The following is a 12657-nucleotide window of genomic DNA, read 5'->3' on the forward strand; positions in this document are numbered from 1 at the left end:
AAGTTTGGTGTAGAGTTTTGTTTTTGTTTTGGTGATAGTGGTGGGTGTTTATTATTGGCAACCAGACCCACATATTCTCTTTCTCTCTCTCTCTCTCTTTTTTTTTTTTGTTGTTGTTGTGATAAGGTCTCACTCTGTTGCTCAGGCTGAAATGCAATGGTGTAATCACAGCTCATTGCGTACTTGAACTCCTGGGGCTAAAGTGATCCTCCTGCCTCAGCTTTCCAAGTAGCTGGGACTACAGGTGTGCCACCATGCCCAGCTAATTTTAAAACACTTTTTGTAGAGACAGTGGTCTCAGACTCCTGGCCTCAAGCAATCCTCCTGCCTTGGCTTCCCAAAGTGTTGAGATTACAGGCATGAGCCACTGTGGTTGGCCCCACATATTCTCTCTAGGAGTGTAAGGATATGAAAGTAAGAGCGACCAGAATGTTTTGCACAGGACTGTACAACCAACTTCTGAGTGACCAGACTGATGTGCATGCCTTCCCGGCCAGCAGAGGTTTTATGTTGGATTACAGTGTATTTGAGCAGGTATTTGGACTCACCTTCTTATAAGCCAGTAAGTTTCTGTGCCTCTGTCCCCTCACCTACACACTCCTCTGCAAGGAAACTAGAGAAAGCATTTTGCAGGGTAGGTTTTGGAGCTAAAGACTCTCTTCTGGCTCAGAGCAAACTGTAATAAACTCTAGCAATAACTAGCTCTGGGAAGGGCAGGAAATGAGACATGTCCCCACCCCACCAGCTTTTGTTCAAAAAACTGGGTGACTTCATGATATGATTGTGTGTGCTGAGGAATGTACGCATTGAAGTCAAAGCTGCTCATCAAGGCTTTTTTTTTTTAAAAAAAAACGCAGGGATTATTAGACAAAGCTAAAACATTTCAGCAATTTTGTTTCAAGGCCAACTCATGTTTGAAAGTTGCTTGGAAATTTCAGAATACCTCAGATATGAAGACCCAACACTGTTTTCTTTCATAACAAAATATTCATTTATTTTTCTTGCTTGTCCCCACAGTCAACCCCCTTGTTCCTTTACTTGCACACCATTACAGTGTCCTTCTTCTTGCTCACTCCCAGCTGTTCCCCTCCCTATGCCACTTTGGATATAGCCACTGAAACTGTCCACCTGTTAACCACAACCCGTCACTGCTGCATGCAGGCATCCAGTGCTCTCCCTAGACACTCCAACATCCTCCAGCTCAGTGATTCCTCTCTCGGGATGGCTGCAAGGCTGCAATCAGAATGCCTTGGGGATGTATTTATTTTCATATAGATTTCTGGGTCCTATCAAAGCTCTATCAACTCAAAATAATTTCTAGAGGCTGAGCTGAGAAAATAAGAAAAAACAAAATGGCTCTGTAGCTACTTCTGATCCAGAATAAGCAGGTATTTGGGAACCAGGCACATTTCAGACCAACTTTCTAGGATTTCCACCCAACAAACCCTCTCCTATTGGTGTTCTGCTATACCCTAGCTCTTACCCTTTAACCCCAAGTTACTTCTTGATGTCCGTTCCATGTACAACATAATAAAGCTTTCACTTTGCCACTCTCAAACTCCACGTTGGAATTGTCCTATATATGCGATTCTTAACTTTTCTGTTGTTCTAAGTCACACTTCTCCTATTCTGACTATAGTTTTGGGAAATCTTCATGATTTAATTCCACCTACCAACTTAACCCTAGACCTTTCAATGTATTCTTTTGTCAATGTAATGTCTCTCTCTTTAGGTGATTAGCACACCAGTGAAACAGAGCTAACCAAGGAAGAATAACAACAGATCCATCTTTCAATTTCCACTAGGAAAAAAACATTTTCAAATTCTGAGCAAAATACAGATATAGGATAATCACTCTGTGATTCTCTCTGGCACATGTTAAAATTTATATGCCTTGGCCGGGTGGTGGCTCACGCCTGTAATCCTAACACTCTAGGAGGCCAAGGCGGGCGGATTGCTCGAGGTCAGGAGTTCAAAACCAGCCTGAGCAAGAGCGAGACCCCGTCTCTACCATAAATAGAAACAAATTAATTGGCCAACTAATGTATATAGAAAAAATTAGCCGGGCATGGTGGTGCATGCCTGTAGTCCCAGCTACTCGGGAGGCTGAGGCAGAAGGATTTCTTGAGCCCAGGAGTTTGAGGTTGTTGCGAGCTAGGCTGATGCCACGACACTCACTGTAGCCTGGGCAACAAAGCGAGACTCTGTCTCAAAAAAAAAAAATTGGTCAACTAATATATATAGAAAAAACGAGCCGGGCATGGTGGCACATGCCTATAGTCCCAGCTACTCAGGAGGCTGAGGCAGCAGGATTGCTTGAGCCCAGGAGTTTGAGGTTGCTGTGAGCTAGGCTGACGCCATGGCACTCACTCTAGCCTGGGCAACAAAGTGAGACTCTGTCTCAAAAAAAAGAAAAATTTTTAGATAGGAGAAACTTTAAAAAAGAATTTTAAAGGTTAACACTCATTTAATGTTGCATCAATACTAGACTAATAGGAATGCTACACTTATATTGACCTTTTAACCAAGTCAATAAACTTTCCATTTCAACAATCCACTACGCTGTTAGTAATAATTGATCCTTTCATCAGAACACTGCTTTTCACAAATTCCACTATTCTCACTTATCCTTTATAAGTCTTCTGAAAGTTGAGCGATTGAAGCCTAATGCTTTCCAAATGAACGATGGTGTCTGGCCTTTCTCCAAATGGACACTTAATTATTTCTACTTTCATTCTCATTGTAATCACCTCTTTGCTGCAGGCTCATCTGGACTTGCAGTGGACTTTCACTTTGGAGGCATGGTCATAAGAGTAAACAGATGCATAAAATCAAATAAAAAAGTTAAGATGAAAGTGATGCTTGTAAGCGACCATACAATGAGACTAGCCACGACCGTTAACAATGCTCAGTTAACTGCTTACACCATCCGGGTTTTTTTTTTTTGAGACAGAGTCTCACTTTGTTGTCCTGGTTAGAGTGAGTGCCGTGGTGTCAGCCTAGCTCGCAGCAACCTCAAACTCCTGGGCTCAAGCAATCCTGCTGCCTCAGCCTCCTGAGTAGCTGGGACTACAGGCATGTGCCACCATGCCCAGCTAATTTTTTTCTATATATATTAGTTGGCCAATTAATTTCTTCCTATTTATAGTAGAGACGGGGGTCTCTCGCTCTTGCTCAGGCTGGTTTCGAACTCCTGACCTTGAGCAATTGAGCAATCCGCCTGCCTTGGCCTCCCAGAGTGCTAGGATTACAGGTGTGATCTGCTGTGCCCAGCCTCATGCGGGTTTGTTTATGTGCCTGAAAGTTAACTAGTTCCTCAATTACTAATTAATTAATTAGAAATTATGTTTATGGGGAGCCTTGGGAGCCTGTTGGTAAGTACAGAATGCTGTAAGTCGGGTCATCCACAATGTGGGGACTGCCCGTATACGCACATTTTATATAAGTTTCTGAAGAGGGATCCTATTTAATATTCCTTTGCATCCCTCACAGCTCTGAAAACAGTGCTTAGTGAATGGAAGAGGTTTATAAATACTCTTGACTGTAGTAATTCCATTACCTATTCTAACAGAGATTAATTAGAAAATGGAATGGCACTCCTGCAGGACCCCTGTGTTTCAATAGTGGACAACACTGATGTTTACTCATTCAAAAAATGTTAAATGACACAAAAATCCACTCCTTTAATGTCCGAACTAGGTTCTCTCTTCCAACACTGGTGCCCACTTAGAGTAGTGGAGATAGAAGCAATGACCTTCATGTAAAAAATTATCATTCTCTCATTTAGTATAGATACTTAAAACAATTTTAAATACCCCTGATCAGGTGGCAAATGTGCTATCATTTTCCATGTGTTTTTCCTGTTTCCTCACCAAGAGGAAAATCTCTTTGAGTGAGATTCCATGGCATGCTGCTTAGCATTTCACAAAGGTGTTCTACACACAATGAACACTCAAATTTTTTTTAATCAATATTTTTAAGAATATAAAATCTCATGACATTTTCTTAAAAGGACTCTTGCAATGATTCCAAACATTTCTACCCACTCACAGACAAGGAAAAGCCCAAGTTTTTTAAAAGATTTGTATTATGTCATACAAACTGTCTTCATATACAAGTGCATTAAGTGAAAAATTTCTCTCTCCCCGCCCCCTCCCCAAACATCACAGTAGACCAATTCTTACTAATATACCACAATGTTAAAACATATGTCCCCCCTGAATTCTAAACAGCTAATTCTAGACAGTAACATCTGAATCTTATAATTTACTCATCTGGTATGGACATGAATAGTTCCAGTGCCTTTCAACTTGTCCCTGAATTTTTCTCTCTTCAAAGTTCCAGACAGTAATTAATTTTAATGCCTTAAAATTGGATAAAGCTGATTATTTAGAGCTTATAAATTACCTGCACTATAGGATCACTAAGAACAGAACTATGACTTATACACATTATACCTCTCAAACTACCTAGCACCACGAATAGAATTCTCAATACTAATTGATGGACCAATTAATCCAATAATCTAATATATGACAGTGATGGTCTTAAAAACAGGAATTTGTTAGTTTTCTTATATACAATACAAATTCCCTTTTGTCTTACAGATCTTTCTTTCTGGCAATGTTCTCCACTGCCCTATTTTGAATAATTATACAGCTGTCAATTCCTTGCTTGATGCTAATAACAATTCCCTAGGTCATGAGTAATGAGAAGCTAAGGCATTAAACTAAAAGGCGCTAAACTAGTTTAAATGTGGTGAAATACTGTCATAACCGAATTGTATTATATTTCTTTTCTACTTTCATGCTTCAAAGTGCTATAGTTCCTGTGAGATTTTTGTCCTGTACAGAATAAATTCTGGGTCTTTCACTTTTGGATGGCTTGAGTACCATAAAACATACTGTATTTGGTAGCAAAAATGTTTCCAAGAGTTTCAAAGCGGACTACTATCCAGAGCTAAAAAAGTTGCAACAGTGACTTTTCTTTAAATCTAGAACATTTACTGTTAGTTTATAAAGAAAAACACAACAACCCTGTCCTACTGTTTCTACTAAAAATGGAAAAAAGTTGAGCTGAGCACTTTTAAGGAGGTGTTACACAAAGTCATGTTAGAGTTTCAAGTGGATACCAACATTGCTTCAGTGACACGTAACATTCAACACATAAATGTGTTACTCTCAGCACTTCTGTATTTACTGTCCACACATAATGAGTTCAGATAAAAAAATAGTTCTTGTCTTAAAATAGAGAACTCACCACCAACATTTAAAGCAGTTTCTTCCTAGGACTAGTTTCCCAACTATGCACACACAGGGAGCAAAGTGGTATTCTCTTAGGCTAAATTTTGTCAAGGCTCAGACAACCCTGAGGTGAACTTAAAATCTTCAGACAAGAAACTCAACCTATGTGAATTTTAAAGCTTCAAGATTAACTCAATAAACAGAAATACCACAGATTTTCTTAGAGCACTGAGTCCGGTGACTGACTATATGAGGCACATACACAATTTTACTCAAACTCCTGATGTCTCGTCCGTATGGAAAATGCAGTTGGTCTGACAAAGGCCCTAAAAAACATTTTGCCAAGTATAGCTCTTCTAAAGAGCACAGGGAAGGTAAGGGAAAGCACAAGGAAGTAATGTATACATTGGTATGCGCATCAGTGGGGGAAAAATAAACCTGTACAAGGCAATGACTGTCCTAACTAAGGATTTAGATTAAACGAGTTTAGTAATACAGTAGTGGTTCCCAAAATGTTTACCTTTGAGGGTTTTTTTTAAAGGGATAACCCTGAAAGGAAGAGTAAAATAACTTCCCAGGAGAAACCTTCATTGCATTTCATATGCTTCTGTCTTTTCACTCAACCCAGTGCACCTGAGTCAAATAGGCACCTCTCAGAAAAGCCAAGCTTGTACTGGAAACCCTGTTCTGATCCTACCTTTTTCTAGCCAAGTCCCTGCAAACATATGGCTCAATTTCCCCAAATCTCATCACTCCATAATCTGCAATGGGAGTTAGCCCCCCAGCTATCTGCTGAGCTTTAGCACTGAGCTCTTTAGCCCTGATTTCCCTACACGATTTTTGTTCTATCTCCAGGAAGCACAACGTGAATAAAAGACTGAGGTCCTTCTCTGGGATAGTCCCAGAGAAGTGAAGTTGAAGGATAATGTGGTATGCAAAAAATTCCCCTTGTGAAATTAGTCAAACACACACGGTATACATATTCTCCTGGGTACAAACAATTTACATTAATGTCAGCAATGGAACCCAAAACATTGGTAGACCAAATTCTAATGTGACAATTTAAAAGAAGATAGTGCTTCGCCAGGTTAATAAATCAGAATTGAGACAATACTTTAAATGCCACATCATTAAAAACTCCTAGTAGGCATGTCCCTCTTATCAGTTACTTTTAAAATAATGGTCATAACAGGAGAAAGAGCAAGCACCATGCTCACTGCTGGTTACTGGACTGCTTTGATTAAGCACTGCAGTTCACAGATAAACACTTCACATCTTCCCTTCAAGTTACTGAATCTTTCTTTTTCCGGAATGGTGATTTTAGCCTCTTCCATACACTGTTTTTAGGCTTTGATTTTTTCTCTATGGCCAGTACTGCCTCCTTTTCTTTTCTACGTATCTCCCGGACAAGGGCATGGAACACATCATCAATGTAGTAGCGGTATGCAGCAGATGTCTCAAAAAAGGGACAGCTGAATTCTCGGGCCAAAGCCAATCCTTCTTCCTTGGTGACCTTTAAAAGCATAAACATGAGAAAATTTATAGTGGTAACAGTGAAAAACAATTACAACTTTCCCAAAGAGTGAATGAACTACCTTAACAGAAAAAGAGCTCCTTGAGTGTGGAGGTGCTCAAGCAGATAGCAGTGATTTTTGTCATTCTGGGAGGTCGGATTATATGACTTCCAATAGCAAATTAGTAGATACAGAGAATTGTCAAGGTTAAAGAGAAGGTAATTTTTATTTTCTATTTTGAGACAAAAGAATCTGTAAACCAAGAAACAACAACGACTAATCCCACAAGATTATAGGTGGCATATTATTCTCCATCCTCACCTGTCTTAGCTCTTTTAGGTCAGACTTGTTTCCCACAAGAACCACAGGTGTATCATCAGTACGTCGAACTCGATAAATAAGCTGTTTAAACTCACGAACTTCATGGAAACTTCGACGATCAGTGATAGAATAACAGATGATAAACCCTTCTCCTGCCCTCATATACTGGTCTCGCATGGCTGTAAACTCTGCCTAGAGGGATACAAGAGTCATTAATGTATTGATGCAATCTAGAACTACACACACGTTAGCTATTTATTTCAGATAAAGAAGAGGTATGTTGATTACCTGCTATCCTGAGTCAGAGTGCATGAAAAATTAAGAGAGAAACTAGTGATCTTCTCTGCATAAGCCTTCCCCTCCCTTTTACTAGAGTAAAAATACTTTTACTCATAACATTCTGGGATTTAATACCTGTCCAGCTGTATCCAAAATGTCCAGATTGGCAGGCTCATCATCAATACGGATCCGGATCTTATAAGCATCTTCTACAGGAGAGAAGAAAAGTGTACTATAAACGCATAAATGCAGGAAGAAATACCTATTATAAAACTCATCTTATGGAGAAATAGAGTCCACCCAAGTCTAAGTAACTCAAATTTTCTCAGGATGCATGCTAAATCCATTTTAGACATATAAACTGAGTCTTGAACTACTGTTTTTTCACATAGGTGATGTTGTAATTATTCATAACCTAAAATTAGAAGAATTCATCTACAATTCTGAGCTAAAACAGGATTCTGAGAGGTTTTTTAAAAATTATTAGGCCAAAAAAGTAATTTTACCATTTATTAAACAGTTACTACCTGCCAGGCATTATCCTAAGTATTAATAATTTATATACATTAATTCGCTTAATAGTCACAATAATCTGACGAAACAGGCAATATTATCTTCATTTTACAGATAAAGAAAATTAAACTCTAAAACATTAATGTCTTCTCTAACTTGCAATTAATTAGTGATAGAACCAGGATTAAAACCCAAGGCTGGGCCGGAGCAGTGACTCCCACCTATTATCCTAGCACTTTGGGAGGCTGAGGCGGAAGGATCGCTTGAGGCCAGGAGTTCAAGACTACACTGAGCAAGAGCAAGACCCTCTCTACTAAAAATAGAAAAATAAGCCGGGTGTGGTAGGGGGCACCCATAGTTCCAGCTATTTGGCAGGGGGATCATTGAGCCCAGGAGTCTGAGGTTGCAGTGAGCTATGATAACACCACTGCACTCACTGTAGCCCAGGCAACAGAGCAAGACCCTGTCTCAAAAACAAACAAACAAAAAACCCAACCCCCCCTCAAAAAAAAACTAAAACAGGGCTGTTGGATCCAAAAGCCTTATATACTTAATCATATGCTATAGTTCCATTAAAATGTAATACTACAGAAAAAAGAAAAACCATAATTTACTTTACTATTTTCTAAATAATCCAGGTTGTCATAATTTCTCCTTTATGAAAGCAAATTTATTTTCTGTATATTACTAGAGTAACCTTGGACCGTAACAGAAAAAAAGAAAACCTACTAAATATTTCTATCACTCAAAAGCTGCTGCTTATATCTCAATATATTTCCTTTTAACATTTTTTCTTGAATTCTTGCTTCTGACTCTTCCTTAAAGATAAGAGCCCACTAAATCAATGTTTCTCAAATTACAGGTCATGATCCATTAGGATTTGTGTTGTGAAATCAATTTAAGTGGTTAGGACCAGCCTTAAAATAAATAAGCAGAAACCTAAATGAAAACAGAAATTATCAGAGTGCACCAGATATAAATGTAGTAAATACAGTTTCATGAATTTTAGTTACACATACATATGTGCTTTTGTGTATAATTTATACATGCATACATACATAACTTATACTTTCATTTTTTTTTTTTTTTTTTTTTTTATGCAACAGACTGGCTTAATAACTTATACTTTCATACTGATATTTATACTGTTTATAATGTAAAATTTTTTCTTAGAATTTGCAGCCAAAGTTTGGAAACAAATGCACTAAATTGTAAACTCAATAGCAACAGACACTATATCTTTCTGCTCATCTCTGTACCCTAAAACTTACTGCTGTGCTTGGTACATAACAGGAACTCAAGAGAACTTATGAGTACCCGCTGTTGAATCACACAATATTGTCAGGAGAGTAGATAACTGGGGGGGAAAATGATTGATTAAAAAAAGTAACTCTTAGAGGGGACAGCTATTTTAGTTTTACTTTAAAGAAAGGAAAAGATGTTTCTGGAGTTCTCAAGTGAGTTATCCTAAGCCCTAACTGATTTTATTCTTAGAACTCCCACCACCATAGTTTGAATCCCTAAACAATGTTTCAAATTTTATATAGTACATGAAAAAAACAATAACTGTTTCTATTTTCCCCAGTCCCTGGAAGCATCTACTGTATAAAATGACCACATCCAAAGTTGGGCTACCACAGAACACTCATTGGCTTTGTGGAAAACAGAGCAGCAGAGGCCTGACCCAACAGAAATCCTTCCTAGAGACCTAGAATCATGGCAAAAAGTGTCACATACTGAAAATAACAGTAGTATGGCAGACCTTCTGTGCCCTTCCCCATCTCCATCCCTAACCCCATTTTCCTTTTCTTTTTCTTTTGGAGGCAGGCTCTCACTCATTGCCTAGGCTAGAGTGTAGTGTTATCATCATAGCTCATTGCAACCTCAAACTCCTGGGCTCAAGCAATCCTCCGGCCTCAGCCTCCCAAGTAGCTGGCACTACAGGTGCATATCACCATGCCTAGCTAATTTTTTAATTTCTTTGTAGAGACAGGGTCTTCCTATATTGCCCAGACTGATCTTGAACTCCTGGCCTCAAGCCATCCTCCTGACTTGGCCTCCCAAAGTGCTAAGAGTGTGAGCCACTGTGCCGCCTCCATTTTTCTAATAGGATATAATCTCTTAAAATTAAATCTCCTTCCTTATTGTTTAGGAATGACAGGAATGGGCCGGGCGTGGTGGCTCACACGTGTAATCCTAGCACTTTGGGAGGCTGAGGTTGGCGGATTGCTCGAGGTCAGGAGTTTGAAACCAGCCTGAGCAAGAGCAAGACCCCGTCTCTATTATAAATAGAAATAAATTAATTGGCCAACTAATATATATAGAAAAAATTAGCCAGGCATGGGGGCGCATGCCTATAGTTCCAGCTACTCGGGGAGGCTGAGGCAGGAGGATTGCTTGAACCCAGAGTTTGAGGTTGCTGTGAGCTAGGCTGATGCCATGGCACTCACTCTAGCCTGGGCAACAAAGTGAGACTCTGTCTCAAAAAAAAAAAAAAAAGGCAAAGCAAACAGAATGACTTTTTTGAGTAAAAAAAAGCATTCTGCCAACAATAGGTAAGGAGTACAGAAGACATGGCAGAAGACATCACTATATAATGAACTTCAAGTATAAGGAAGTAAATGAAGGGCTTCAAGTGGAAGAAGTCCAGGCTCTGCACATCTGGGTTGTAAGAGTTCAGCAGGCTGGCTCTACTTGTTTTTCTGCTTCCTTTTGTGGAAGTTCAAACTAGCTGACTCATAGTTACAGAGTCAGTCTCAAGTCAGACCCTAAGAGAAGTGACAGCAAGAAAAGACTTCGTAAGTGGCCTTTAAGTTTTTCCTTTAATCTGGCAATACAGTATACCAACCATAAAAAAATACAACAAAGAAAGTTGTTCCATAAATGTTCAATGTAAGACAGAGACTAAAGATGGCTTCTGTACATATAGAGTTAAGTGTGGAAAAAAGAAATATTCAGTTGTTTACCAACTGCTATGAGACTCTAGTTTCTAAATAAATTTGAATTAGATTCAAAAAAGGGCTCAAAGTATAAACAATTAGAAACTGTTTTTAAAAACTGACATTCACTAAGATAATTTTATGGAGTGCATTTGAAAACCTAAGCGATGATCTGACTTACCAATGGTGGGGTCATGATCTTCTGGGAATCGGTGACTGATGAACTGCATGGTCATGGCTTCAAGCAAGAAATGAAAGTTAAAATCCTGAGGAAGGTGACCCACAGAAAGAATTCTAAGTATCAACATTGCACAACAGCCAGTATCCCATCTGGTTTGGGTAGGGGTCATGTATTACAAGTATTTTTCATCCTCACTTCTTGTCAAATGGTAAATGTCACCTACCACTCTTCCCCACACCACCAGCACCCAGCATCACTAGTTTGTATTCCCGTGAGAGCCCTGCAGTGCTGCTACAGCAGCTACCAACTGGGCGAGTTCCAGAATCCATTGTCCTCTTGGGGAACCTTGGGCTGCCTGAGTAAAAGCCACCTAGAAAGGAAGGAGGAAAAATTTAATCCAGGATGGAGACACCATGACGGCAGTCCTAGAGCCACTGACTTACCTTGCAATACATACTCTGGCCTATTACTCTTGCTCACTACTGTACCCTTTCTGAAAGCTCTAAGAAACCCCGCATCCTCATGCTGACTGAACTCCCGAGCAGTTCAGTCCTAGGACACATCACAGATTTTCCAATTTACAAGTTTTTTCAAAAAGAAAAATAGACAAAGAAATTCAGAATTTCTTTTTCAGCCAGGGGTACCAGCACAGTAAGGAGGAGCCCCTTAGGCCGCATTAGTCCTCTCACGTCCGCTGCACCCCACCCCCCCAGGTTTCTCCCTCCCCACTCTCGAGACCCCTCCCCGCCCCTGGCCGCTCCTCCGCCCGCCATCATGCCGCCCACCCCCCAGCCTCACAAGCTGATCCCCTGCTGCTCATACCCGTCGGGTCGGGAAGGCGACCGCCTGTCCGATGATCACCAACTTTGTCTTCCTTCACTGACGGCGGCGAGGCTCCAGCACTGACCTGTGACCCCTCCCGCGGCCGGGTAAGATGGCGCCACTGGCGCCTGAATCCCGACGGGAGGGGCGGAGCCGCCAGTGACGCCCACGGCCAGCGCCGCCCCGAGGGGGCGGGACACCTCCTCTTCCAGGTCCCCAAACCAAATCCAGCAACTCTCCACTGAAGGCCCTCCCTCTGGTCACGTAACCATACTTAAGGTATACACACACATACAAGAGTGTTAAGTCCTGAGTACAAAGTAAATTATTTTGACAAAAGTCGAGAGAAAGTATGAGATACGCGGGGGCCTCTAAAATGAGTAACAACTTACTCTGTGCTATTTGCTGCTTGTGGGAAAAAAAAAATTGGGGGCCAAACAAAGAAACAGTGAGGAAAGAGTCACACCCCCCTCATCCTCCTAAAACAGGACTGTGATCAAGTTTACCGAAGATAACTGCTTCATAGCAGAAAAAGCACTTTCCCAAAAGAGGAGCTACATTGACTTGGGCTCTCAAAATAAAGATTAATTCTCAAGGACATGTTTACAAGACTTCAGTTCCTAGAGTTTTGTATGTGTTTTAAAGATATATTAGATATACATAAAACTTGGCATCCAACGTGTAAAAAAAAATGAAAATATTTAAATCTATTATTTTTAAAAATATTAGATACACAAAAATTAGGATTTTTGTTTTAAACAAATGCACTATTATTCTCCAGCAGCAAAAGGTAAATCTCAGGATCTCATAAGTGGCCTTGAATTAAATACAGCAATAACTGAAGG

At 40.0% G+C, this 12657-nt stretch overlaps 1 protein-coding gene across 1 annotated transcript; it reads right to left on the minus strand.

Annotated features, from left to right (window-relative positions):
- Positions 1-3948: 3948 nt before the first annotated feature.
- On the minus strand, positions 3949-11971 carry RIT1 (Ras like without CAAX 1). Its single transcript, XM_012767798.3, has 6 exons — positions 11813-11971; positions 11214-11360; positions 10991-11047; positions 7493-7566; positions 7079-7270; positions 3949-6756 (listed from the first exon to the last, which is right to left on the minus strand). The coding sequence occupies exons 2-6, from the start codon at positions 11317-11319 to the stop codon at positions 6526-6528; spliced, it is 660 nt and encodes a 219-aa protein (XP_012623252.1). The 5' UTR covers positions 11320-11360; positions 11813-11971; the 3' UTR covers positions 3949-6525.
- Between the last annotated feature and the right edge of the window lie 686 nt (positions 11972-12657).

This window comes from Microcebus murinus, chromosome 2 (genome assembly GCF_040939455.1).
Source record: "Microcebus murinus isolate Inina chromosome 2, M.murinus_Inina_mat1.0, whole genome shotgun sequence".
NCBI lineage: Eukaryota > Metazoa > Chordata > Mammalia > Primates > Cheirogaleidae > Microcebus > Microcebus murinus.